This window comes from Taudactylus pleione, unplaced genomic scaffold (assembly GCF_031769625.1).
Source record: "Taudactylus pleione unplaced genomic scaffold, aTauple2 ptg000218l, whole genome shotgun sequence".
NCBI classification, from domain to species: Eukaryota; Metazoa; Chordata; class Amphibia; order Anura; family Myobatrachidae; genus Taudactylus; species Taudactylus pleione.
Genome location: NW_028284620.1, coordinates 12,333,199 through 12,359,606, shown reverse-complemented (window position 1 = coordinate 12,359,606; position 26,408 = coordinate 12,333,199). Strand labels below are relative to the sequence as shown.

Genomic DNA, 26,408 nt, shown 5'->3' with positions numbered 1-26,408 from the left:
AAGTGCACTCCAAAAAATATATTTTTTTTCTGTGTTTGTGAATTGTGTGCGCAGTAGCCGCACATGCATCAACAAAGTACCACCAAGCGTGCGCCTGTGTCATAAGTAAAGGGCCGGCTGGCTCGTCCGTTAAAGGGTGCTGTAACCCCCAGAGTGCACTCCAAAAAATATAATTTTTTTCTGTTTGTGAATTGTGTGCACTGTATGTGCATCCTCAAAGCAGCAGCGCTAAGGGTGCCTCTGTCCGTTAAAGGGTGGTGTAACCCCCAAAGTGCACTCCAACAAAAATAAAACATTTTCCTCTGTGTTTGTGAATTGTGTGCACTGTACATGCATCGTCAAAGCAGCAGCACCAAATGCTCGTCTGTCTGTTAAAGGGTGGTGTAACCCCCAAAGTGCACTCCAACAAAAATAAAACATTTTCTTTTGTGTTTGTGAATTGTGTGCACTGTACGTGCATCCTCAAAGCAGCAGCGCCAAGCATGCGTCTTTCTGTTAAAGGGTGGTGTAACCCCCAAAGTGCGCCCCACAAAAAATAAAAAATTCTTATTTTTCTGTCTTTGTGAATTGTGTGCACTGTAGCTGCACGTGTATCAACAAAGGAGCAGCGCCAAGCATGCGCCTGTGTCACATAAGTCTGTTAAAGGGTGGTGTAACCCCCAAAGTGTGCTCCACAAAAAATTAAAAAATTCTTTTTTTTCTGTCTTTGTGAATTGTGTGCAGTGTAGCTGTACGTGTATCAACAAAGGAGCAGTGCCAAGCGTGCGCCTGTGTCCCATAAGTCTGTTAAAGGGTATGTAATCCCCAAAGTGCTCCAAAAAATAAAAAACTATTTTTTTTCTGTGTTTGTGACTTGTGTGCACTGTAGTCGCACGTGCATCAACACAGTAGCAGCGCCAAGCATGCGCCTGTGTCATAAGTCAAAGGCGGTTTGGACATCTGGTCCGGACTGAAGGACGTGCCAACAATTTCTGACATGTCTACTGTCACTGCATATGATACTGTCACCACTGACATGTATCAGTTGAGGATTACATTGGTGACAGCATCCAAGTAGGGATGTCAGACAGTCCGTACCTGTACAGGCAGGAAAAAGAGGCAATTTGGAGGTACCTGTACAAACTGGCTCTATTTTACCTGAGTTGCCCCCCCTCCAGTGTGTACTCCGAAAGAGTGTTTTGTGCAGCCGGGAACCTTGTCAGCGAAAGGCGTAGGAGGTTGCTTCCACAAAATGTGGAGAAGATGATGTTCATAAAAAATTAATTATCAACTCTTCCAGGGAGACCAGCCTCCAGAACGTACAGAGGGACCTGTGGTGGTGGATTCCAGCGGGGACGAATTAATACTCTGTGAGGATGAGGATGTAGGCAACACTGAAGAGGGTGAAGAATCGGTGGATGAGGAGGATGAGGACGACATCTTGCCTCCGTAGAGCCAGTTTGTGCAGGGACAGATTAATTGCCAGCTTGTTTTGTGGGGACCCAAACGAACCAATCATTTCAGCCACAGTCGTGTGGCAGACCCTGGTATTGAAATGATTGGTTGATAAAGCGTGCATGTCCTGTTTATACAACATAAGGGTGGGTGGGAGGTCCCAAGGACAATTCCATCTTGCACCTCTTTTTTTTTTCTTTGTATTATGTACTGTTTGGGGCCTAGTTTTTCAAACTGCCATCCTGTCTGCCACTGCAGTGTCACTCCTAGATGGGCCACGTGTTTGTGCCGCCCACTTGTGTCGCTTAGCATAGTCATCCAGCTACATTGGTGCAACCTTTTTGAATAAAAACAATATTGTGTGGTGTGAGGTGTTCAGAATAGACTGGAAATGAGTGGAAATTAATGTTATTGAGGTTAATAATAGCATAGGAGCAGGAAAACACACAAATTCTGTGATTTTTAGCTGTTTTTATGCTTTTTTTCAAACAAATACAGATCCAAAACACAAAACCCTGAACCCAAAACACGGAAGGATGGTTTTGGCAAAACCAATCCAGATCCAAAACACGAAGAAAGATCCAGATACTAAACCGAAACACAAAATACGAAAAGTGGCCGGTGCACACCCCTAGTACTAAGTTCTGGAAAGTGATAAATTGGAAAGTGATACCTACCATACTACCAGCCACTCAGCTCCTAACTGTCATGTTAAAGGCTGTGTTTGAAAAATGACAGTAAGGATCAGATTAGTTGGTAGTTTATCTCTCTCCAGTTTATCACTTTTCAGAGCTTAGTACACAGAATGATATATAATTATTTAAAAAAAAATAACATATAGAATGTTTTTTTTTATTTAGACCTAGTCATTCATTAGACATTAGTTATGCCCAAGATTATATAGTAACCTGCCAGGAAGGCACCAAGGACCAAAATATGCCACCAATCAGCACAGACCTGTCCTGAAAACTTGCTGGAGGCAGCAATTAATGTTGCTCTCAATCTATTGTCTTATGAGTTATTACAAACTACTTTATTACCATGACTATAGATATGCAATGAAGAGGTCAGTGAAACGTTGTATGTTGAGCTGATCTCACCACACATACAGTATGGTAGGGTTCACAGGTAATTTACATGAAATTACTGGAGTATAGAGATAAAGCCTTTTCACATACAAAGTTAAGCTTTGCTTTCAGCTATGAACAGCAGTGTTGTGACAAATTCCAATAACCTTTGTAGTAGAATCAAACCATTATCCTGCAATAAATAGACCAGTGTAAATAAGATCTGTTCCTTATATATATGTAAATAACTAACATGCACTAATATACAAGTTCAAACAATAGAGTTCATATAACGTGGTACTTATCATCAGATATCCACTGAGTTTTCCATTTTTCAATACGCAGCTCCAAACATGTAATAAAACATAAAAACATATACAATAATCTAGTACTGCTAAATCAGTCTCTATAGTTTTTATATGTTTATATGTTTATATGTTTTTATACTGATTCAACAGCACTACATAATTGTATATGTTTTTATGTTTTATTACGTTTGGATCTGCATATTGAAAATTGGAAAATTTAGTGGACATCTGATGATAAGTACCACTTTATATGAACTCTGCTGTTTGAACTTGTATTTTAGCCCATGTTTGTGTCATTTACATTATATATATCTGATTCCTATGAGTGAGGTGACTCATACTAACTGACATTGTGTGCTGCTTTAATGTGTTTTGCCACAAAGAGTGTGGGCTGTCTATAGATGTAGATATCAGCTGAACAAGGAACACAACTGTTATCCTGTCCAAGTAATGGCAGTGATATCAATATATGCATAAAAGCTTCAATAGTTTTAACAATTCGCGTTTCACCACTTCAATGCTCGTTAGGATAATAAGGGCTCTATTTATCAACATTATTTTTACTAAAATAATGTGAAAAAGGGTGTTTTCACACCCTTTTCACATTATTTTAGTATCACCTATAGTTATTACAGGGCAATTGGAGTAGAATTCGTAAAATTCTACTCCAACCCCTAAGTATCACTTATTTTTAGTAAAGCAGATCGCATTTTCCATAACTGTAATGGGAAATGTGATCCGACCAGAGTTACTAAAAATAAATGTGATAAAAATACTGGGGAAAGCCCTGTGATAATAACGCCACCTGGAGGTGGCGTTATCCAGGGTCTCCCCCGGATTACCGGCCTCCTGCCCTGCTCTAACAGGGAGAGCAGAGTCGGGAGTCGGTCCCAGTGATCAGCTGTGTGGTCTAAACAGACCGCAAACTGATTACTGTAAAAAAAAAAAAAAAAAAAATAGTAAAAAAAAAAATGACTGACCTGACTCCAGGGACCAGTGATCAGGCCTCCGGAGATGACTCCCCTCCGGTCAGCTGGTCTCCCACAGTGCACTGCTGCCCGGCCATCAGGTGATCGGGCCCCAGTGCAGTATGGGAGATCACCTGATTGGAGGAATGGAGAACATCACTGGAGGCCTGCAGCATGCAGGTAAGTGTAAGTAAGGAAGAGGGGGGAGGGGGGGTTACGGGGGGTCCGCGATCGCAGGGGGTGGGGCTTACCGCCGTGGGGCGGGGCTTAGCGCCGGAGGGGGGGTAGCTGCGGCGACCGGTCGGCGCATGCGCAGGCACTTAATAACGGTATTTTTTGCGAAAATACCGTGATAAGGCTCCGAAGGGGATTAGCAGGGACAGAGCTTTATCGCAAGCTCTGTCCCTGCAAGGGATTTGTAGTAAATCCCTGTGATATTGGCTGAATTCGCAATGCGAATTCACTCGGTAATATCACACTACAATCTGCATTACCAATGCGGATTGTAGTAAATAGAGCCCCATGTCTTCTTCAGGCCCATTCATGCAGAAACGTGTTTTTTTCTGCATCTTTCTTGTCAAGTTCCATTTCTTTATATTGCACGAGCAAATTTTATCTTTGTTTCAGTTGTAAATTCGGCTTGTGATTGTGTATGATTTTGGAGGTAAAACCAGAACTGTAATGGGCGTGTAGTCATGGGCAAAGTGTGTACAGTCGCGGACAGTCGGCGTAAAGTTGCAGCCAAAGTGCATTGGCATGGCGATGCGAGGTACAACAGAAGTGCCTGCCAAAAAGTCTTAAATGCAGCTACAAGTATGGGAAATGCGATCTGTTGACCTATACTTTGCATAATTTGCAAATTAAAGGGCTTGGAGTCGTTTTTTTGCTAATATTGCTCTAAAAGCCCTTTAATACACCTATGTGATACTAAAATACTGTGGGAACACCCTTTTCACTTTTGTTTTGCAAAAAAAAAGGTTGATAAATTACAATCCTAAGAGAGTTTACTTAACAGAACTCTGAATCTGGAAATTAATAAAGTAGACTATGCAATAAGGGATAAAAAAAAAACCTTTTTTTGTATTTCAAAATGTACTTGGCCTTATATACTTTTCACACTACTACTGAAAAATACTCCATATACTAGTAAATATAAACTAGGCTATTACCCTGCAATAAAGGATAAATAATTGTTTTATCTAAAGCAATCATTACATTTATATCTGTTAATAAGTGCATATTAATAACTCGGTACATCCTAGTGTTGATTGGGCAGGTCATACTGTATATGTACACAATGCTAAACTCACATTCCAGTATAAAATGTTTCTATTGTTCTACTGTGGTCTGATGTTTGCTGAGCGGTTTATGCAATCCCTTTACTAACATGAAGAATAGGAATAGTCTTGTTGTGCAAAGCTTTGATAAACAGTGTTATCTCGTTCCTGTAGAGGGCATAGAACTCTAAACAGCAATGTATCTCAGACAAAATAGACATACCATTGTTATAGGTTTTCAGTGTTCTAGTGATAAAACATCATTCCATTGTCTTATAACGAGCCTCCATGTTGGTAGGGGAACAAGCCACAACACAACGACTATGCTTGTGATAGAGGCAGACAGAATGCTCAAGCCACTCCGATTCAGTATTCTGGATTCCTGGCTGAGGGTTTTGTAATCGGAACATAAAGATGGAGTTCTTATAAGTGTGTTCATGTAGTAGCCATGTATTGGCCATATGGTGACAACTCCAGATTCTGTGATGAGTAGAATATGACATCCAACAAAAAAACGAATTTAGACCCTAAGAAAAGCAAACTATATGGTTCATCATCACCATTTGCATGCAATTAACGTGCCAGCTTGGCAACATGGCACAGTCAGCCAACAGACATTAATATATTTTACTTCAAACTTTCATAGGCAGTTATGTATAAAATCACCATTCCCATTTTTATATTATATAATCTAGATATAATTCATGTGTATTATTGCTCTGTACAAATTTTGACATTTGTCTATTTATACTTCAATACACATATATTGTATAAAAATATATAATTGATGGTAAATATTGTGTCAATTGAAGTCATATTTGCAGCAATTGAATGTTTTGTACACAGGGCCTGATTCAGACCCACTCGCTAAGATGCATACTCTCGCTGCTGCCATTGGTATGCATTGTGTATGCATTGTGTGCATGAGCATAAATTATCGAAAGTTCACAATGCATTCGCTCGCTGGGCATAGACAGCCCAGCAGAATGAGTGACAGGGGAAGCTGTTTGTAGGTGGGAACAGGGGCTGGGCAATAAAAATGGGGTGGGGTGGGGGGGGGGGGGGGTGGAGGTGCAAACACAGGCGAGCCTGAGCATCTCAATGGCGTTTTAGAGGTGTGCATAATTAAAAGACAGCATCATAGTACACGTCACCTGTCTTGTTTTTACACTGAAGTGATCGCAGTGCTTGCGGCAGGGTATGGTCAACCACAATCACTGCGATAGCATACGATGTTACCCAATGTACCGATGGTTGCATACACTTCCTGGACATTGAGCGCACAAGTGGTTGTCTTAAAACAGGCTGGTGGGTACACTATGTGATCGCTCTCTAAGAAATACTGGGTGTGCTAATGCATTGCTGTGCGATAGCACTGCCTATGCAATTTGCATATACAACGTGCAAGCGATCGCATCTAGCGAGCGGCTCTGAATCAGGCCCACTGTGCACTTTACATTAGAAATGAGTGGGGTCGGATCTCAGAGATCCGAACCCACCCGAATTTCGGGGATCCGGGGCGATCCGACCGAAGCTCGGATCTCCCTGCCTGCCCCTGATCCCTCACTCGAGACAAAACCTCGCGACCCCGCTGTCAGGTCGCGATGTTTTGTATTGAGCGGGCTTAACGCTGATTGGCTGAGAGAGCCGTCTGACACGGCTCTCATCCAATCAGCTCTAAGTCCATTGAAAATGCACATAGAAGAAAATGAAGATGGCGCTCGCCATCCCCTGCTGCCCGACAATGCCGGCACCCAATGCTGCCGACACCACCGGCACCCCCACTGGCAGCATCCGCCGCTGCCGACTCCACTGCTACAGACACCCTTGCACTGCTGCCCCACGTACTGAGGACACCGTCAGCGACCCCCACACTGCCGACCCTCCCACACTGAGGACACCACCAGCACCCCTGCACTGCCAACACAGTCAGCAAACCTGCACTGAGGACTCCGCTGGCACCCCCGCTCTGCCGACACCACCGATACCCTTCACTGAGAACACTGCCAGCACCGCAGCACTGCCATTCCATGTACTGAGGACACCGCAAGCAACCCCCGCACTGCCGACACAGCCAGCAAACCTGCACTAAAGACACTGCTGGCACCCCCGCACTGCCAACATCACTGGTACCCTTCACTGAGGACACTGCCAACACCGCAGCACTGCCATTCCATGTACTGAGGACACCGCCAACAACCCCCGCACTGCCGATACAGCCAACAAATCTGCACTAAAGACACCACTGGCACCCCCGCACTGCCGACATCACTGGTACCCTTCACTGAAGATATTGCCAGCACTGCCATTCCATGTACTGAGGACACCGTCAGCAACCCCGCTCTGCTGACACTGCTGTCACAGTAAGTGCACTATTGGTGTATCCAACCCACACTGAATAACACACTGCATCCGTTTTGAAAATTAGAAGCTGAACTGCCACATGTTAGCGCCGCCCACTGTGTCACTTAGCTTAGTCAGCCAGCTAGCTGGATGTAACCTTTTGGCCTTAACTAGATGAAGCAAATAATATTGTGAGGTGGTCAAAATTGATTGGAAATTACTGGAAATAAATGTTATTGAGGTTAATTATACTGTAGGAACAAAAACAGGGCCATTTTATTAGCCGATCGCCCGTACACAGGGGTGCAGAGATGGTGGTGGAGCCACGAGCGGGTACTACTTACCTGGGTCTGGCATAGCTCCCCATCCACAGCAGCCCAGTACACGCTGCTGTGTGCTGGGCTGCACTGAGAGACTGTCCGAGGCTGCTAAAGCAGCAGCCCGAGCAGTCTCCTATCCCAAAGGGGGGAGCGATCACGCTGATTGCGCCCCCATTGGCTGTGTGAAGGGCTGAGGGGCACACAGCACCCTCCTCGCCAGCGCCGCGTCACAAATGTTTTTTTCCCCGAAGGGGGCATGGCCACGGCTTCTGCGATTAGGCCACACCCCCTACCCACCCCCAGTCCTGCCCGACCCGCTGCAGCATGCAGATGATGGTCGCTCAGTGTGTATGAACGACCATCATCTGCAGATATATCTGTCAGGTGTGTACCCACCTTTGGTCAAGTTTATGACACGCCTCTCAGATGTAACAGTACACGCCCACTTTAACATGCACTCGTAGGTAATGTTTTCACTATCTCCCTGAAATGCTTTTTCAAAAGTAGGCAAGAATGACTTTACATTAGTAAACAGAGACAATAAATTAATAATATTCCCTATAATATATATCCCTTGTCACGGTAGTGTGGCCCATTTACTGTAAAGATGTTGACACTATTATCAGTTAAACGATAATATTATAATCCCTATCGCGCACAATAACAGGCGCAGGAAATTATCCAAATAGTACCACCAATACTAAATACAAATAGAAGAATAAACAAATGGAAATTGCGCTCCTTCCAGGGCAAGAACAAAATATTTTATACCATACAGGAATGAATAATGTCCACCAAAGTCCCAAAATCCTTTAGTTAATTCTCTTCAATAAATAAATTTGAATTAATCCTTCTCCACGTTCCCTTTGGGATACCTCTGTCTTAGTAGACCTCAAAAAAGAACACAGGAAATATTCCACATAACATAATACTGTTTAATCACCACAAACAAACAAATATTTGTGCACTTCTAGGGGTGAGTGATCCTGCGTACCAGAGCAAGGCAAAACATATGCATATCACAAGTAGGTAAGTTCTCTAATGTTCCCTCCAGGCCTGGATACCTCTACTCGGATATGTTGTTATGGTTCCTCTCCTCTGGTCCTGCAGTGATTCCCCACCTTCACCGATGCGTTTCGACCATAAAAGTCTTCCTCAAGGTGATATCCAGAGGTATCCAGGCCTGGAGGGAACATTAGAGAACTTACCTACTTGTGATATGCATATGTTTTGCCTTGCTCTGGTACGCAGGATCACTCACCCCTAGAAGTGCACAAATATTTGTTTGTTTGTGGTGATTAAACAGTATTATGCTATGTGGAATATTTCCTGTGTTCTTTTTTGAGGTCTACTAAGACAGCGGTATCTCAAAGGGAACGTGGAGAAGGAGAAATTCAAATTTATTTATTGAAGAGAATTAACTAAAGGATATTGGGACTTTGGTGGACATTATTCATTCCTGTATGGTATAAAATATTTTGTTCTTGTCCTGGAAGGAGCGCAATTTCCATTTGTTTATTCTACTATTATCAGTTATTGCCGAAGGTAATGGTCATGAGCCGAGAGTGAGATAATGGCCTCACACCACTAAAACATTAATGTGATGCTATCAAGCTGATGTTTTGTCTGGGTGTTCTGCTTTGCGATAGCCATCACACACTTATTTCATCATTACGTTTTTGCTGGAATCACAAACAATTACTTTGCACTCGGAAACCTGCTGAGAGCTCTCCTGCAGGTCCTCATTGTCTGAATTGTACACGTATCATCTTGTCAAATATGAAAACATTGGGCATTGGTAACAGGTCCGCATTATGGGTTGATTCTGTAGTGGACAGAATTGCAAAGCTGCACTAAAGCAAATATGCAAATGTAGCAAGAAGTGTCTGACACCCCCTTCTGCATTTGCTATCCCAGCATTGCGACCGAGGTCGCAGGTCGCGATGGCGAATGGCACTGGCCAGCTAAGTAAGCCTCAGCTTAGACTGGCAGGCTGGCTGGCTTGCGAGGCCAGAAATCTACGTCTGTTGATGCAGATCCGGGCCTTGGTACTTCCGTTTCTAGAAACGCCAACTGTCTGGGGGCCCACACCCTGAAAATGCCCCAGTCAATCAGAAAGAGACATAGCAAGGGCTACGTGCGATCACGCAGGACCCGTTCTGCACATGAGCACAATGGTTCCTGCATACACTCAGATTCCAGATCGGGAATCTGCGTTCAGCTTTGCACGGTCGAATCAGCCTCTATGTCCAGCATTTTATTTCCAACTGATATTCCTACTCCATGATGAGCCACAGGTTTCTGATCAATGGATTTAATGCTGACCACACACATAGCGATATTTTACCAGATCTGGCCGATTCCGACACATTGGAACGTCAGATCGTGTAAAATATGGCCAAACTGAGAGTAAATTGTGATTCCCCACTCATGATCACGATGCGATGCGCGTCTCTGCTGGTCGCACATCGCATCGTCAGATCTGCCGTGCAGTAGGGCAGATCTGACAATCTAGGAAATCGATGCACTGTGAAAGTCTGGATGCAGGAGAGATTGTATGAAGATTGGACACCAAATCATGTGCAGATTGTGTGAAGATCGTGTGCTGAGCTGCCGGGGAGAGTTTCAAGGGAAATCGTACACATCGGCTCATCGTGAGCACATCGCTATGTCTGTGGCCAGCTTAACATTTTAGAACCCTGACATTAAAAGACCACAAAATAAATTAAATAGCATTTACTACATGTGAGTATTCTAGCAATAATGGAAGGTTTATAAAGTGATGGTACGATGCAGAAGTCCAATTATAAATGTGAAAAGATAATGGCTTTTATGAGATGTTTGACTTGTATTGAATGAGCTAACATGAGTTTGTAAACAGTACATATTGAATTGTATTTTTCAATCTCAACAACTGTGGACAGTTATTGATGAATTTAAAGAATACGTCCACATTTGTGGAATTTTCGTATATATGCTGAAAGCATAGGCAAAACTAGACATCCAGCAATGGGTGGTCCCAGTTTTAGCTTATTATACAGTATATTCTAGAGTTGCAAACGGCAGGGTGCCTGTCAGTGAAAAATTTAATTTTTCGTGTGCCTTACATGTGCGCTTAAAAAAAGTGTGGTCACTCAAATAGGGGACGTAGTTTTAAGACACATCCCCTTTTCATATTCCACAGCGCTTTACAGAGAATATTTGGCCATTTACATCAGTCCCTGCCGCAGTGGAGCTTACCATCTATATTCCCTATCAAATGCACACACACATACACACTAGGGTTATTTTTTGCTAGGAGGAAACTAACCTACCAGTATATTTTTTCTGTGTGGGAGGAAACCGGAGCACCCGGAGGAAACCCACTCTAGCACAGGTAGAATATACAAACTCCACACAGTTAGGGCTATTGGGCCTGATTCAGAGCTGGACGCTATTTGCAGACGGTCGTTCCAAAAAAGGGGCCGGCTATTTAAATTGAGCACTCGCTCTTTGCAGTTTGTTGACGCCTCTATGTCTGAGCGGGTGAACGAAAAATGCGCTCGCTATTTTGTAAAGACGCCCCTTTGCCGTTCGCAACACACGTCATCTCCGGTATTTATTAGATTAATCTGGTACATCGAAAGGCATCTGAACTGCTCGCAGTGCTTGTGGAAGGTTTTTCTTACCGCTATCACTGCGAGCAGTTCAGGCTAAAAGACAACCAAGTGACGTGGTCGATGACGCTCCTTTACTAATTATGCACTCCCATTAAACGCCCTTTTGACCTTTTGGCATGCCTGCGTTCGGATCTCCACTTCCCCTGTTACCACCCACAAACGGTACATTCTGTCAATCACATTAGCAGCCCCTCGCTGTTTTGCGAGCGCACGATTTCCGACCGCAATGACTGGTTTTCGCATGCACATTACGACCCATACCCATGAGCAGTTGTGCGAACATCGCTCAGAGCGAACGAGCGGCCGCTTACGAGCGGCACTGAATCAGGCCCATAGTGTGAATGGAACCCACAACCTCAGTGTTGTGAGGCAGTAAGTGCTGCCCAATTTAAACAAATAAAAATACATTGAAATAGCCAGATCCACACAAAATACACTGAAATTGCCAGATCTACATAAAATACTGTATATAAAAAGCCAGATCCACATTAAAAAATTGAAAAAGCCAGATCCACATAAAGTACCACCATAACACTCGTAAAGCCTTCACTTGCCAAAACTGGCAAATTTTAATGCTGTCAGGGTTTTCTCCAGCGATAGTAGCTTTAGAGGGAAAAATTATAAGTCAGAAAATTAACGCCCAGTAGGACTCCATCGCCTTCAGCAAAAGAGGAGGAGGATGGTAAGGGATGAAGAAGGGAGAAGAGGAAGATGAAAGGAGGTGGTGGGATGAGGTGCAAGGCAAGAGGAAAAGTGGTTTTTGAAGGGCACAGGGTAAAGGTGGGTGGTGGGGGAAATATATTTGAGACCAGTGATGTCTGGATATGAGGGACAGGGAGGGCTGCAACTGGAGGGTCACAGGACATTAAAGACAGGACCTTGGGGATGCAGGGCAGGGAGAGCTGAACCAAGTGGGATGCAGGACCGGGAGGGATGGACATGGGGGGCACAGGGCAGGAAGGGCTAGACTAAGGGGTAGTGCAAGACAGGAAAGACTGAATCTATTGGGGCACATGGTGGAGGGTGGTACAGGGCAAGGAAGTCTGCAACTTAATGGGGGGCACAGGTCATAAAGGACTGGACCTGGGGGGGCACAAGGGTGGGAAGGCTGGAGCTTAATAGGGCGCACAGGAAAGGGAGGGCTAGACTAAGGGTGCAGCCAGGGGCGGAGTTTCCATGGCACTCAGGGCCGGTGCTACCATTAGGCTCCTGAGGGGCACCGTTGAGGTGACTGAGATCGCCAACACAAAACTTCCCTGTCATACTCCCTCCCCTATCATACTCCCTGTCATGCTCCAGAGTTTTAATATAAAAACAAATAGAAAATACAAAAAAGATATGTGTGCCTCCCCAGCCATTTACCTCTCTGCACGTCACTGGATTATATAGACAGCTGCTGCTTCCGTACTTTTCCCCTGCTCTTCTGTTAAAGTGTAATATGCCTGGCTGTTTCAGCATTGCAGGTAGGTAGCAGTGTCTGTCCTCTTCCCCTCTTTGAAAGTACACAGATGACCTGAGGTATTTATAAACATTTGTGGTACAATCAGCCCAAACTACAGTCACACACTTTCTGGGGCAGCTCACACATAATGTGGAATATTATTATTACAAAAGTTGCATTGAATGTTGGATGGATCATAACTACATGATCAATCTACTATACATTATAAACTATGGTGCTGATGCGGTGATGAATGTACACCTGTTTAGCAAAAGCGGCTATGTGCACTATGGACCCTTACCGCCAAAGAGGTGGAACGGAGAATGTGGATGGGGGGGAGGGATGAGGGGCACTATGCTGAAGCTTTGCCTAGGGTGCTAGTAAATCTTGCACGACCTTTATGGCACTGGCTATTTGGCAGTTTCCTATGCAGAGGTGGCACCGGGGTATGGTGGCACCCATTGCGCACACTCTCACTGTCCCAGTGTCACGGCCAAAAAGGCGATGTGGCCTAAAGTAAAGGGGCGTGGCCTTGCAGGGATCCCAATAACGTCACTCCGGGGGCTGACAGCCCAGTCTCCGGGGGCAGCTCAGCATCTCTGGCGATGATGGGCTGCCCCCGAAGACAGCTCTTGGCACCTCTTCTATGACAGGAGCCGGGTGCTGCTGGAGAATGTCACACTGCAGCACCCGGCTCCTGTCACTGCAGAGGAGCCAGCATTTTGGTCACCCCCTCTGAGGCCCGCACCCCCTCATGATGCTACTGCTCCTATGGACAGAGGCTCCCATGGACAGAGGCTCCCATCTAGGGTGATAAGGCCTGATTCTGAGTCGCACGCTATGACGATATTGATGCAGTTTGCAGATGTTTTAAACATTACGCATGCAGCCTGATTGTTACCACACCGAGACGCAGAAAGAATTTGGAAGCTGGGAGTGTGAATTTTAGTGGGTGTTCCTGGACGGTAGTAGGGAGGTGGCTAGGCATATGTGCTCGTGTAGCTGATAGCGAATGTGTCTGAAGATGCACAACCGCTCACACAGGACGCCCTACTCAGATGGAGAAACTGCACTTATCATGGGGCTGGTGCAAGTTTGATGAATTGTCCGATGGTGCATCTAAAGATGCATCAAGACAGATGTACACAGCTGCTAGACACCACAAGTTGGCGTCTCAGTATTTAAAAATCGGCTGTGGAATTATCATAAGATGCAGCAGCGTCTGTTCCAACTCAGAATCAGGCCCATGGACACCCAGTGTTTTGCTATTACAAGCATTGCCCTTTAAATAAATAAACCCCTTGTGCTTATTCAGAGTTGCAAGTAAGCCTGCTTTATGGATTGGTCTTGTGAGTCTTCGAACTGCGCATATCTCTATACACAAACTTGATCATCTATGGGTGAAAAGTCATGTGCTGAAGAGCCGCTTCTCCTCTTGCTGCTGAGTGGGTACTGAGAGTGTGTCCTGAATATGTAGTCATAATGAAGCATACTTGCCTACTCTCCCGGGACTGTTGGGAGCCTCCTGAAAATCGGGTGCTGCTCCCGGCACCTCACAAGAGTAGACAAGTCCCCCACATTGTCCACCGGCCCTTGCGACCCTCCCCGTCTGCACGTGAAAGTGGGCAGTTCAGGGATGCGATTCGCACTGAATCGCGTCATCGTAGCCCCGCCCCCTGCTTTGTAATGCCGGTAATATCGGCATTATAAAGTGGGGACGGGCCCGCAATGACCCGATCGCGAGGACATGCCCCTGCTCCGCCCACTTAAGCCACCCCCACTCTCTCTGCTGCACCGGCCTGGCAGCCCCCTCCCAGAGGGGGCTGCCAGAAAGTGGGCAAGTATGAATTGAAGTCTATGCACCAAGGATAAGGATGGTGCAATTAAGCACTGATAGCTATTTTCATAAGCAGATGGATAGGTGCAGCCATATAGATACGGCCTACTCAATAATAGCAGAGAACAGCATTTATTTAGGACCATGCAATATGGCCCCATCTGCGGCCAACCAGCCTGTCAGCCCATATGTGTCTATCAGTAACCTTTATTTTAGACTCTCCATCTACAGGGGTTGGCCATATGTAGTTCTAGGCCTACTCCTGTCTTCATTTGACCAATGTCAGCTTTTTAAATTAAGTAACATGAAATGCTATCTGTGCTATTCAGCTATATGTGCTATTCAGTTCAACACTAATGAGGTGAAAATTAAGTATCTGCGGGTAATGTAAGTGTTATCAGCACTTTGCTTAGGAGTGGATTTACCTTTAAATATTTTTCTGTGGAAGGTTTTGTCTCTAACAATGTTTACACTTGTTAAATCCCCCAAATGAACACTAGCATGCCACTTCTTCTGCCACGCACGATCAGGAGGCCATGATATAGAGAAATATGAAACATAAATAGAAGTTATGTAATTGTTCTAAGAATTTATTTAAGAGGAAAACTACTTTACTAACAAAACAAAATGTAAAAAAAAAAGATTTACGGCCTGATTCAGAGATAGAGGTAAATGCCAACGCAGCTGCGATCTCTCACGGAATGCAATTATAAAAACATACTAATTACTCACTCGCCGTCCAGTGCTCAGAAACGCCCACTGAAAGCATCTCACATCCGCCGATCACGCACAAAACCGGAAACACTGAAGGCGACCATCAGTCTTCTGAGTAAAGCTGGGTACACAATCCACAGCAGATTAGACCGCAGATCAGACTGTTTATACAAACCTACTGCAGACCTGCTTGCAGATTCTACATCCAACCTTCGCTACTCACCAATTTTTCAGCAGACCTCCAATCTGGGTCTGCTGAAACAGTCTGCTGAAAAAATACATTCGGCTGTGCAGGAATGGGGATTTATGAATGAGGAATTTAATCAATTATAATGATGAAGAGGGGGAGGTTGTGAATTAATAACCTAATATTTGGATGGGGACAGGATTTCAGGTTTCCAAAAAAACAAAATACAAATGGCATGGGGTTCCCCCCACAGAGACATAACCAGCCCTGGGCTCTTTGAGCTGGCCCTGGTTAAAAAAATACATGGAACAAAACATGTAGGATCCCCCATATTTGTTAACCAGCACCAGGCTCTTGTAGCTGGCACTGGTTCTAAATATTCAAGGAAAAAAACAAGTAGGGGTCCCCTGTATTTTCAGAACCAGCACTGGGCTCCAATAGCAGGGGGGTAATGCCACAGCCAGGGGACACACTTGATGAGGTCCCCTGGGCGAAGCATTAATTCCCCCCTAACTAGTCAGCCCAGACCGGGGATTCCTGGGGAAGTGGGGACCCCCCAATAAAGGCCCCCCCCCTCTACAGGGCACCCAAGGCCGGGGCTATCCCTGGCACCCCTGGGCTCTGGGTGTCGAGTAGATAGTCTATTAGTAAGTTTAATAGTGTCTTTTACATATGTAACCATAGGTCCCAGCAATCCTTCCTCATATGCTGGCACCCCTGTAAGAAATATTAAAATAACAACAAAACACAGAATGTTTTAGTAATTTATTTGCTGCACCTTCACCTGGAGGACAGCGGCCTTTAAGCTTTTTTACATGGCCGCCGCCCATCCAGGACTTCCCGCCGTCTTCTATTTTTAGGAGCACTTCATCGCTCCTCCTCTGCCTGTGAACTGACACCCGCTGCCTTGCGCTGGCTTATATAGGCCTGCATAAAGGGTGCGGGGCGATGACGCGGTCATCTTGAATTTCAAAAATGGCATTGCAATGCCATTTTTAAATTGGGAAACCGTGCCATCGCCTGCTGCCTCCTCTCGCATCGTCCTTCTGCCGCCTCCTGCCACCACCGCCATGGCCTCGCCTCCTGCAGCAGTCCCGCTGCTGCCTCCTGCCAGGGACGTAACTAGGGTAGTGCGACCAGTGCCATGGCACATGGCACAGGGCACCGCAGGGCAGGGGGTATTGGTTTGGTCTGTCAATTTTCCTGTTTATTATCATTCTCACTTGTAGCTTCCTCCTCTTTTATCCCCACAATCTCTCTCCTGGCCTCCGATATCTCTTCCCTGGCCCTTCCCCATGTGGATATGACCCTTTTTCAGGTGCCATATGTCCCTATATAAAAAATGGAGAGGGGGTGGGCGGGCGCCAATGCTTTCTCTGGCACAGGGCACCAAAAAGTCTAGTTACGGCTCTGTCTCCTGCATTTCGCTGCAGTGGTGGACGGTGCAGGATTACATGCATGCAAAATGGCGAACAATCGCTCAATCTGCGTAAATATCGGCATTGCATCCATCTATGAATTAGGCCCTTAGTTCATACAGTATGCTGTTAGATCTGACACCATACATTTTACAGGTAAAGATTTTTTTTAAGCAGGTATTTTTTTAATATACACTGAAGTGCCAGAAGTCATGGGATAGCCCTATGTAAAGGTAACGGTAGGTGGTGCCATCATACTATGACATCTTGGAAATGCCCAGACCTTCATCAGTTGTAACTTGACATCTTGTGTGTTAGTTTGAACACCGGCTAGACATCGTGAATTATCGGAGTTCGAACGGGGCATGATAGTAGGTACCCAATGGATGGGACATTCCATTTCCAAAGTTGTGCGAACATTCAACAATTCTCGATCTATGGTGTTACATGTGTATCGGGAATACCTCATAGAAGGCATTACCACCCACCGTGGACAGTGCGGCTGCCGACAATGGGTACTTAATGATCGTGACCAGTGGTGCCTGGCCAGAATTGTCTGTGGTAACAGACAAGTGATGCTGGCTCAAAGGGTCAACATCTCTCCAAAGGTCTTCCATCTACTTGTGTAACCTATCCCACGTTGAGTTGCTGCACTTCGCCGGGCTAGGGGGGGTCCTACACAATACTAGGCATCTATTCCATGACTATCCCGTAACTTTTTGCACTTCAGAGTAATACCACATTTAGCGTTCCCGCTAGACTGCGGCCAGGGCAGGATACTGAGGGTGCTGGCAGGCAGCCTCTACGCATGCACTCCAGAAAAGGGGGCATGTCTGGCCAGGAAGGGCATGCCCAGCACTAACGGAGGTGCTGGGCTTCCCCCCAAGCTTTCCCCTCACATTAAATAGATGCTGTGCACATGTACACTGTGTCTATATACCCGGTGGTGACCGTTCACCACAACTTTTCCCACCCGCGGGACACTGCAGCTCACGGATGAGGAAGGCTCAGGGCAGGCTGTTTTAGCAGGGCGCCGATAATAGGGCAGGGCATCCTTTTAAAATCGAGCAGGGCGCAGCACCCTAAAACAGCCTAGCGGGAACACTACAAATTATTATGGTTGTTCTGTTATGTTGGTGGACAGAAGACTTAAGCTGGGTGCACACTAGACAATATATCCTCTGTTCTATAGAATGGACTATATATTTTGTTTGCGGATTGGCAAGTGTGTACAGAACATATGAACAACTTAGTTCACAGACATATGGCCCTGCAGCATAGCCGATGCCCGATATATATCTGCAGATACAGTATATCGACACATCTTGCTGTGTGTATGGGCGACCCACTGACCTCCCGTAGAGCTGCTGCAAGAACCGCCAGTGACTGCTCTCCCTTCCACATCCCACACTGTGCCCTCCCATCCCACACTGTGCTCTCCCATCCCACTGTGCCCTCCCATCCCCCACTGTGCTCTCCCATCCCCATCCCACACTGCGCCCTCCCATCCCCATCCCACACTGCGCTCTCCCATCCCCATCCCACACTGTGCTCTCCCTTCCCCATCCCACACTGTGCTCTCCCATCCCCATCCCACACTGTGCTCTCTCATCCCCAACCCCCACTGTGCCCTCCCATCCCCATCCCACACTGTGCTCTCCCATCCCCATCCCACACTGTGCTCTCCCATCCCACTGTGCTCTCCCATCCCCATCCCACACTGTGCTCTCCCATCCCCATCCCACACTGTGCCCTCCCATCCCCATCCCACACTGCGCTCTCCCATCCCCATCCCACACTGTGCTCTCCCTTCCCCATTCCACACTGTGCTCTCCCATCTCCATCCCCCACTGTGCTCTCCCATCCCCCACTGTGCCCTCCCATCCCCCACTGTGCTCTCCCATCCCCATCCCACACTGTGCCCTCCCATCCCCATCCCACACTGTGCCCTCCCTTCCCCATCCCACACGGTGCTCTCCCATTCCCATCCCACACGGTGCTCTCCCATCCCCATCCCACACTGTGCCCTCCCATCCCCCACCGTGCTCTCCCATCCCCCATCCCACACTGCTCTCCCATCCCCATCCCACACTGTGCCCTCCCATCCCCATCCCACACTGTGCCCTCCCATCCCCATCCCACACTATGCTCTCCCATCCCACTGTGCCCTCCCATCCCCCACTGTGCTCTCCCATCCCCATCCCACACTGCGCCATCCCATCCCCATCCCACACTGCGCTCTCCCATCCCCATCCCACACTGTGCTCTCCCTTCCCCATCCCACACTGTGCTCTCCCATCCCCATCCCACACTGTGCCCTCTCATCCCCATCCCCCACTGTGCCCTCCCATCCCCATCCCCCACTGTGCCCTCCCATCCCCATCCCACACTGTGCTCTCCCATCCCCATCCCACACTGTGCTCTCCCATCTCCATCCCACACTGTGCTCTCCCATCCCCCACTGTGCTCTCCCATCCCCATCCCACACTGTGCCCTCCCATCCCCATCCCACACTGTGCCCTCCCATCCCCATCCCACACTGCGCTCTCCCATCCCCATCCCACACTGCGCTCTCCCATCTCCATCCAACACTGTGCTCTCCCATCCCCCATCTCACACTGTGCTCTCCCATCCCCCATCCCACACTGTGCTCTACCATCCCCATCCCACACTGTGCTCTCCCATCCCCATCCCACACTGTGCTCTCCCAACTCCATCCCACACTGTGCTCTCCCATCCCCCACTGTGCTCTCCCATCCCCATCCCACACTGTGCCCTCCCATCCCCATCCCACACTGTGCCCTCCCATCCCCATCCCACACTGCGCTCTCCCATCCCCATCCCACACTGCGCTCTCCCATCTCCATCCAACACTGTGCTCTCCCATCCCCCATCTCACACTGTGCTCTCCCATCCCCCATCCCACACTGTGCTCTACCATCCCCATCCCACACTGTCCTCTCCCATCCCCATTTCACACTGTGCTCTCCCATCTCCATCCCACACTGTGCTCTCCCATCCCCCACTGTGCCCTCCCATCCCCATCCCACACCGTGCTCTCCCATCCCCATCCCACACCGTGCTCTCCCTTCCCCATCCCACACCGTGCTCTCCCTTCCCCATCCCACACTGTGCCCTCCCTTCCCCATCACACACTGTGCTCTCCCATCCCCATCCCCCACTGTGCTCTCCCTTCACCATCCCACACTGTGCTCTCCCATCCCCATCCCACACTGTGCCATCCCATCCCACACTGTGCTCTCCCATCCCCATCCCACTGTGCCCTCCCATCCCCCACTGTGCCCTCCCATCTCCATCCCACACTGTGCCCTCCCATCCCCATCCCACACTGCGCTCTCCCATCCCCATCCCACACTGTGCTCTCCCATCCCACACTGTGCTCTCCCATCCCCATCCCACACTGTGCTCTCCCATCTCCATCCCACACTGTGCTCCCCCATCCCACTGTGCCCTCCCATCCCCATCCCACACTGTGCTCTCGCATCCCCATCCCCCACTGTGCTCTCCCATCCCCCATTCCACACTGTGCAATCCCATCTCCATCCCACACTGTGCTCTCCCATCCCACTGTGCCCTCCCATCCCCATCCCACACTGTGCTCTCGCATCCCCATTCCACACTGTACTCTCCCATCCCCATCCCACATTGTGCTCTCCCATCCCACTGTGCCCTCCCATCCCCCACTGTGCTCTCCCATCCCCCATTCCACACTGCGCTCTCCCTTCCCACTGTGCTCTCTCATCCCCCACTGTGCTCTCCCATCCTCCATGCTACACTGTGCTCTCCCAACCCCCACTGTGCTCTCCCATCTACCACTGTGCTCTCCCATCCCCCATCTCACACTCTGCTCTCTCATCTCCCACCCCCTCTGTGCTCTCCCATCCCCCATCCCACACTGCTCTCTCATTCCCCCATCCCACATTGCTTTCCCATCCCATACTGCCCTCTCTCATCCCCCACTGTGTTCCCCCCTCCCCTCCCCCAGACTGCCCTTACCTACTGTATAAGGCCAGTAGTGTGCTGGAACTTCCTGGCTGTGATATACAGGCAACTTCTGCTGAGACCGGACTGACTGCTGCTTCTGGGCAGGACTGGAGAGGCAGAGCACTGGGGTGGGGACGGGTCTGTCTGATGACTCCTCAGATCTCACAGCCAATAATCCGAGGAGACAGTTCAATAGGAATGGTCATCGGTGGGGTGTCCATCGATAGTTACCATCTATGGGCCCATCGGGGATTACCATTGATGGCACACAAACCATCGATGGCATACCAACGATGGTTTGCATCACCTCGATGGTCACCTCTGCTGCCAGTATGTCGGCTGTGGGACAATCAATGGGGGGTGAGCTTAGCGCCCACCGGGGGCGGGGCTAAGCTCTGTCAATAAAAAAAATAATTAAATATCGGCCCCAACCTATTCTTCGATGGCAGAGAACCTTTGGTTCTCTGTCATCGATGGCAAAGCTAGTTGACATCGGCCATCAACCATCGATGTTTTGGAAACACTCGTGGTCGATGGCCATCCCTACAGTTCAACTTACATCAGACTCCTCAGATCACTATCATGAGGAATCATCAAGCAGCAGCCCCGCTTCCACCACATTGCTGAGCAGCTTCTCCAAGCCCCGTCGGTCATCCCAGCAGTGAGTGACACAGACCATGCTGCTATGTGAATATGCATCGTGCAGGCCGGCTGCAGTTAATTTCTACTGGCCAGGTATCAAATGGCACCCTGCCCTCTGGCCCAACCCGCCACTGGACTTGCTGCTACAGGGATCAGCAGGAGCCCCATACATGCCTGCACCCTGCTGATCACTGCAGCAGCAGCGCAGGCAGCAGTTACACTTCGGGGTCCCCTAGGATCTCGGGATCCGGTACAGTTGTAACTATAAGTCGCTCCTGTTGCCGGGCCTGTGCACAATCAGCAGAATGTTTGCAATACTTTAGATAGCATTCTCTAAGAAGTATATGCATATTCAATATTAATTAATTAAAAAACATTACCGTGGGTACAGATGCCAGTATTGTGGTCCTCTTGGCCCCACCAACCTCCAGGAGGGTGCAGCAGGGGCCTGGGGAGGCTTAAGGGGGCGGAGCGGAGGCATGCCGGCGCTATCGCGGCCCTGTCCCCGCTTTACAATGCCGATATTACCAGCATTATAAAGCAGGGAACAAGGCTGCGATGCTGTGATCCAGTGCGAATCGCGTCGTCGGCTCGCCGGACCACCCACTTTCACTTGCTAAGTGGGTGCTACAGGGTGCGGGCACGAGTGGCTGGCCATACCGGGAAACTTACCTATTCATTGGGGAGCAGCACCCGATTTTCAGGAGGCTCCCAGCCGCCCCTGGAGAGTAGGCAAGGATGCAGGTTCTCCCATTACACATGGTACGCAGCTGAGTAGGGCGCGACATAGTGGAGGGCGCCTCAGCTGCGTACCATGCGGGCCGAGGGCACACTGTGTCTCTGTGACACAGCTGCACCGCGTGTGTAGCGCTGACCGGACGTAGTTCGGTCAGCACTACACAGCACAAACACACAGCCACCGGGGCTGGCAGCTGTGTGTTTGCTTTAGCAGCTGATGAGAGTCAGACAAACTCTCATCGGCTGCTGCTCCCATTGCCGGAGCAAATCAAAAGCATTGATGGTTGCTAACCATCGGCTTCCGATGTCCATCTCTAGCCTAATCTGGTCCTGCACATAGATGCGTATGATTATTGGCTGTGAGTAGCATAGGTCTTATGATCGCTATAGGCAGGTCCACATTAACAATGGGGCGGATGTACCTACAGCTCCAGGCCTGCACATAAAAATAGGCCCATCAAGCAGCATGCTGATGATGACCAGATGCCAGCAAGCCACACGGCAGAGGTGCCTACCCTCCCAAATTTCACGGGAGTCTCCCGAATTAAGGTGGGAGCTCCCGCCACCCCGCAAAGTAGGCTGAATCCCCCGCATTAACAAAGCCCTGCATAAAAATCCGGACTGCGCATGGGCAAGACCGGAGGTAATGGGGGCGGGGCCTGAGCTTAGGACGCAGGGGGTACTCACCGGGTGCAGGGAGTCAGGAGTGTGGCTGCTACTGGCCTGGAGGTCTCCTGGGCACCCCTTCCCCTGCTCACAGACTGCTGCTGGGAGAGGCTGATGCTCCCGGCATTCCCTGGCCAGCCTGTGATACTGTACACATACTGTACACAACAGGCTTGACTGCTGATACGGCTGACATGTGTGGGCTAGTGAGCGCCTTACAGAGTGGGTGCCTTGGTTTCGTCGCCTGGAAAGGGACAAATTTATTTTGTACATCAGTATTTTTTTTTTTTAATCTTCAGTACAGGATTAAATAAAGAATAAATAATTTGGTGAGTTCTGTCATTTACAAAAATACATCTGTGTGGAATCACACCCAACATTAAATACAGACCAATTCAAGTTCAATATTCTTAAGGAACTATGCCGAACTGAATACACTGCTCCCAACTTCCCACCACCTGTCATTTCTATGCTACTGTATACCACCAAGCTGCATTTTACGCTAAACCGCTCTTGACATTGTATTGTACACTTTACTTGGTGTAAAGTTGCACGCTGGACATCATACACAACAGGTGTGACTGCTGATACAACTGGTGTGTATGGGCGAGTGGGTAAGGTGAGCGCCTTACAAAGAGGGTGCCCCGTGTTCGCGACCCCCTGCACCCACCCACCTGTGAGATTTGTGATGAATGACTCATGCTGCCTTTGATATGTGGGGAAGGGACTTGGGTGGCCTAACACATAGAGGAAGGGAGGGGGAAAGTGCAGAGTATTTTAAAAATATTGAACCTGAAATGATCTCTCTTTATGTAAAACTTACTACTGTGCATCATGCGGACGGCCTTGTAATGTGTACAATACAATATCAACTGTATAGCCTAATGCAAGGTGGTGGCAATTTGAGTTCAGCAGAGTTCTTTAAGAATATTGAACTTGAATTGCTCTGTCTTTATTTAATGCTGAGTGTTGGTCTTCTGGCCAACACAGATATATATATTTATAAATGACAGAACTCACACACCAAATGATTTATTCTTTATTTAATCCTGTAGTGAAGATTAAAAGAAAAAAATCCCTTTCCAGGTCTCGAACCCAGAGCACCCACTCTGTAAGGCACTCACCTTAACCACTCGCCCACATACACCAGCTGTATCAAGATCCACACCTGTTGTGTATGTGATAACTTGTACAATACAATGTCAATAACGGTTTATAGTCTAATGAAGCTGGATGTCATAATATGGAGATGAAGGGATGAGGAAAGTGCGGACCAATGCATAAAGTTGAGCAGAGTACTTTAATGGTATTGAATCTGAAAGATCTCTATTTATGAAAAGTAGCGACAGTATACAGGACGGACGGCCTGTAATTTGTATAATGTCTATAGCGCTTTAGGCTTGACACAAAGTGATCATTTCAAGCACGAGGACTGTTTATACTGGCTGAACATGATTGGCCATCCTCTCATGGATTACCGTCCCTGCTACAGTATTGTATTCTGTACTGTAGTTGTCATCTGTGGAGCATTCGCCACCTAGCATTTAAACTATGTACTGCATGGCGTGTAGTCTTTCATGGCATACAGTACCCCACGCCATAACATGCATATCTGCCATAACGTGTATTGACATGCCACGGCAGGGGAGCCAGAATGCCACGCTATGAGCAAAGATGTAGCAGGACACATCTGTGTATATATATATATGTGTATATATATATATATATATAGTGGGAGAGGAGCAGTGAAGGTCACTGTGCACAGTGTGAAGAAGACACTGCTGGTGCATGTACAGCGTGAAGAAAACTTACCGGACCCACAATACTTCTCTCTCCGCGCTACTTGCTGGGATTGCAGAGGGGCTGCTTATCGGAGGTTGGCGCCGGACAGGTATTACTGAATGGCTACATAACACTACTATATATCGCATCGATATTATGCAATATATAGTGGTAATTATAGGTAGCCACTTCATGTTATACATGAATAGACCCAAAGTACCAAACAATCAGCTCTTATATGTTATTTTACAGGCTGTGTTTAAAAAATTACAATTAGAAACTGATTGATTGGTACAGTACTTTATCTCTCTTCAAGCTTTGATAAATCGCCCCCAAATACTGTACGATAGAGAGAATAAAAGGTGTAGGTTAAAAACTATGTGAATTGGGGACTGCTTATTATTGAATGGAAGATGAAACTTTCCTATATGTCAGTACAGAATCAGTCTCTGGCCAGTAAATTCAGGTACTTCCACTTTAATAAAAACAATCTTGCAAGCATGAAGATGTCCTCACTCAGCAATTGCAGCCTATCCTATAGGGAGAGTATGGCTGCATCATTCAGTGCTATGAGATTTACCCAGTCTATCATTCATTCATGTACAGAATGAGGGTGGGATTAGCTAGTACAATGACAGAACAGCCAATGGTGTCTCCCGCATCCATGTTAGAATTTACAGTAGCAGCAATCTGTGTCCTGAGAGAGGAGGGAGAGAGGAGGGAGAGAGGAGGGGGCTGCTTAGGTGACCTCAGGAAGATCAGCACTGTGTGTGCAGGTAGCTGAGAAGAAATCACTACTCCTCCCCGGATTACCAGCTCACTCACAGTCCTTCCTCTCCTCCCACACTCACACTCTCTCACATCTGCACCAGGAGAGAATCCCAGCCCAGCCTGGTGATTATATTATGCACCATTATTAGTCTCATCACTGCTGACTCCTATTATTAGTTGCTCAGCAACAATGACCGCTACTGCAGGGGTGCAGCATGCTGCACAGTGGTCTCAGCGGTTCTAGCGGGCAATAGATGGTGGTCTCCATTGTGTCAGCTGTAACCTGCTGCCTGTATCCTCCATGCACACAGCTGCCCCATCCTCCTGCAGACTGACCCACACTACGCGCCGGATACAGCAGCAGCATCACCACATTCCCCTGTGCACTGACACCGAGCTTGTGGTGGTCGGGTGAGTGCGGCCACACCCCTATATGTGCTATATCTCATATCATTACCATGCCTGTCACACACATAACTAGGATTGCATTGTCTTGTTGGCATAGGTGCACCTGAGGAAAATAGCCTCATACATCATTGTATCATACTACAGTGTGTATATGTGTGTGATGTATACAAACCTAGTATATACAGCATACTGTTATTCATTACTCTAGTCTAGCCCATTTATTTATCTGCATGAATATTATTTATTTGTAGCCTGCAGGGTTTAGCACAGGGTGTGTCCAATGCCATTCAATAACATCTAATACACAGACTATATATATATATATATGCAGTATTCATAGTGTAGCTTTCATATCTGTGACTTTCTCATCTTATTGGGCTGTATTGCTGGAAATAAACTTATTTTTTTAAATATGTGAAAAAA

The 26,408-nt window shown here is 47.5% G+C and overlaps 1 protein-coding gene across 4 annotated transcripts in view; it reads left to right on the top strand.

Annotated features, from left to right (window-relative positions):
- FAM149A (family with sequence similarity 149 member A) overlaps positions 1-26,408 on the top strand; it is a 104,034-nt gene that overhangs the window by 28,931 nt on the left and 48,695 nt on the right. For 2 of the 4 annotated variants that reach the window (XM_088478773.1, XM_088478772.1), the window contains exon 1: positions 25,785-25,988. The exons of the other annotated variants lie outside the window; for them this stretch is intronic. In XM_088478773.1, the coding sequence (XP_088334899.1) occupies positions 25,879-25,988 (110 nt within the window). In that variant the 5' untranslated portion in view covers positions 25,785-25,878. Of the gene's footprint in view, positions 1-25,784; positions 25,989-26,408 lie in introns of those variants that run through there. 4 annotated transcript variants of the gene reach the window in all.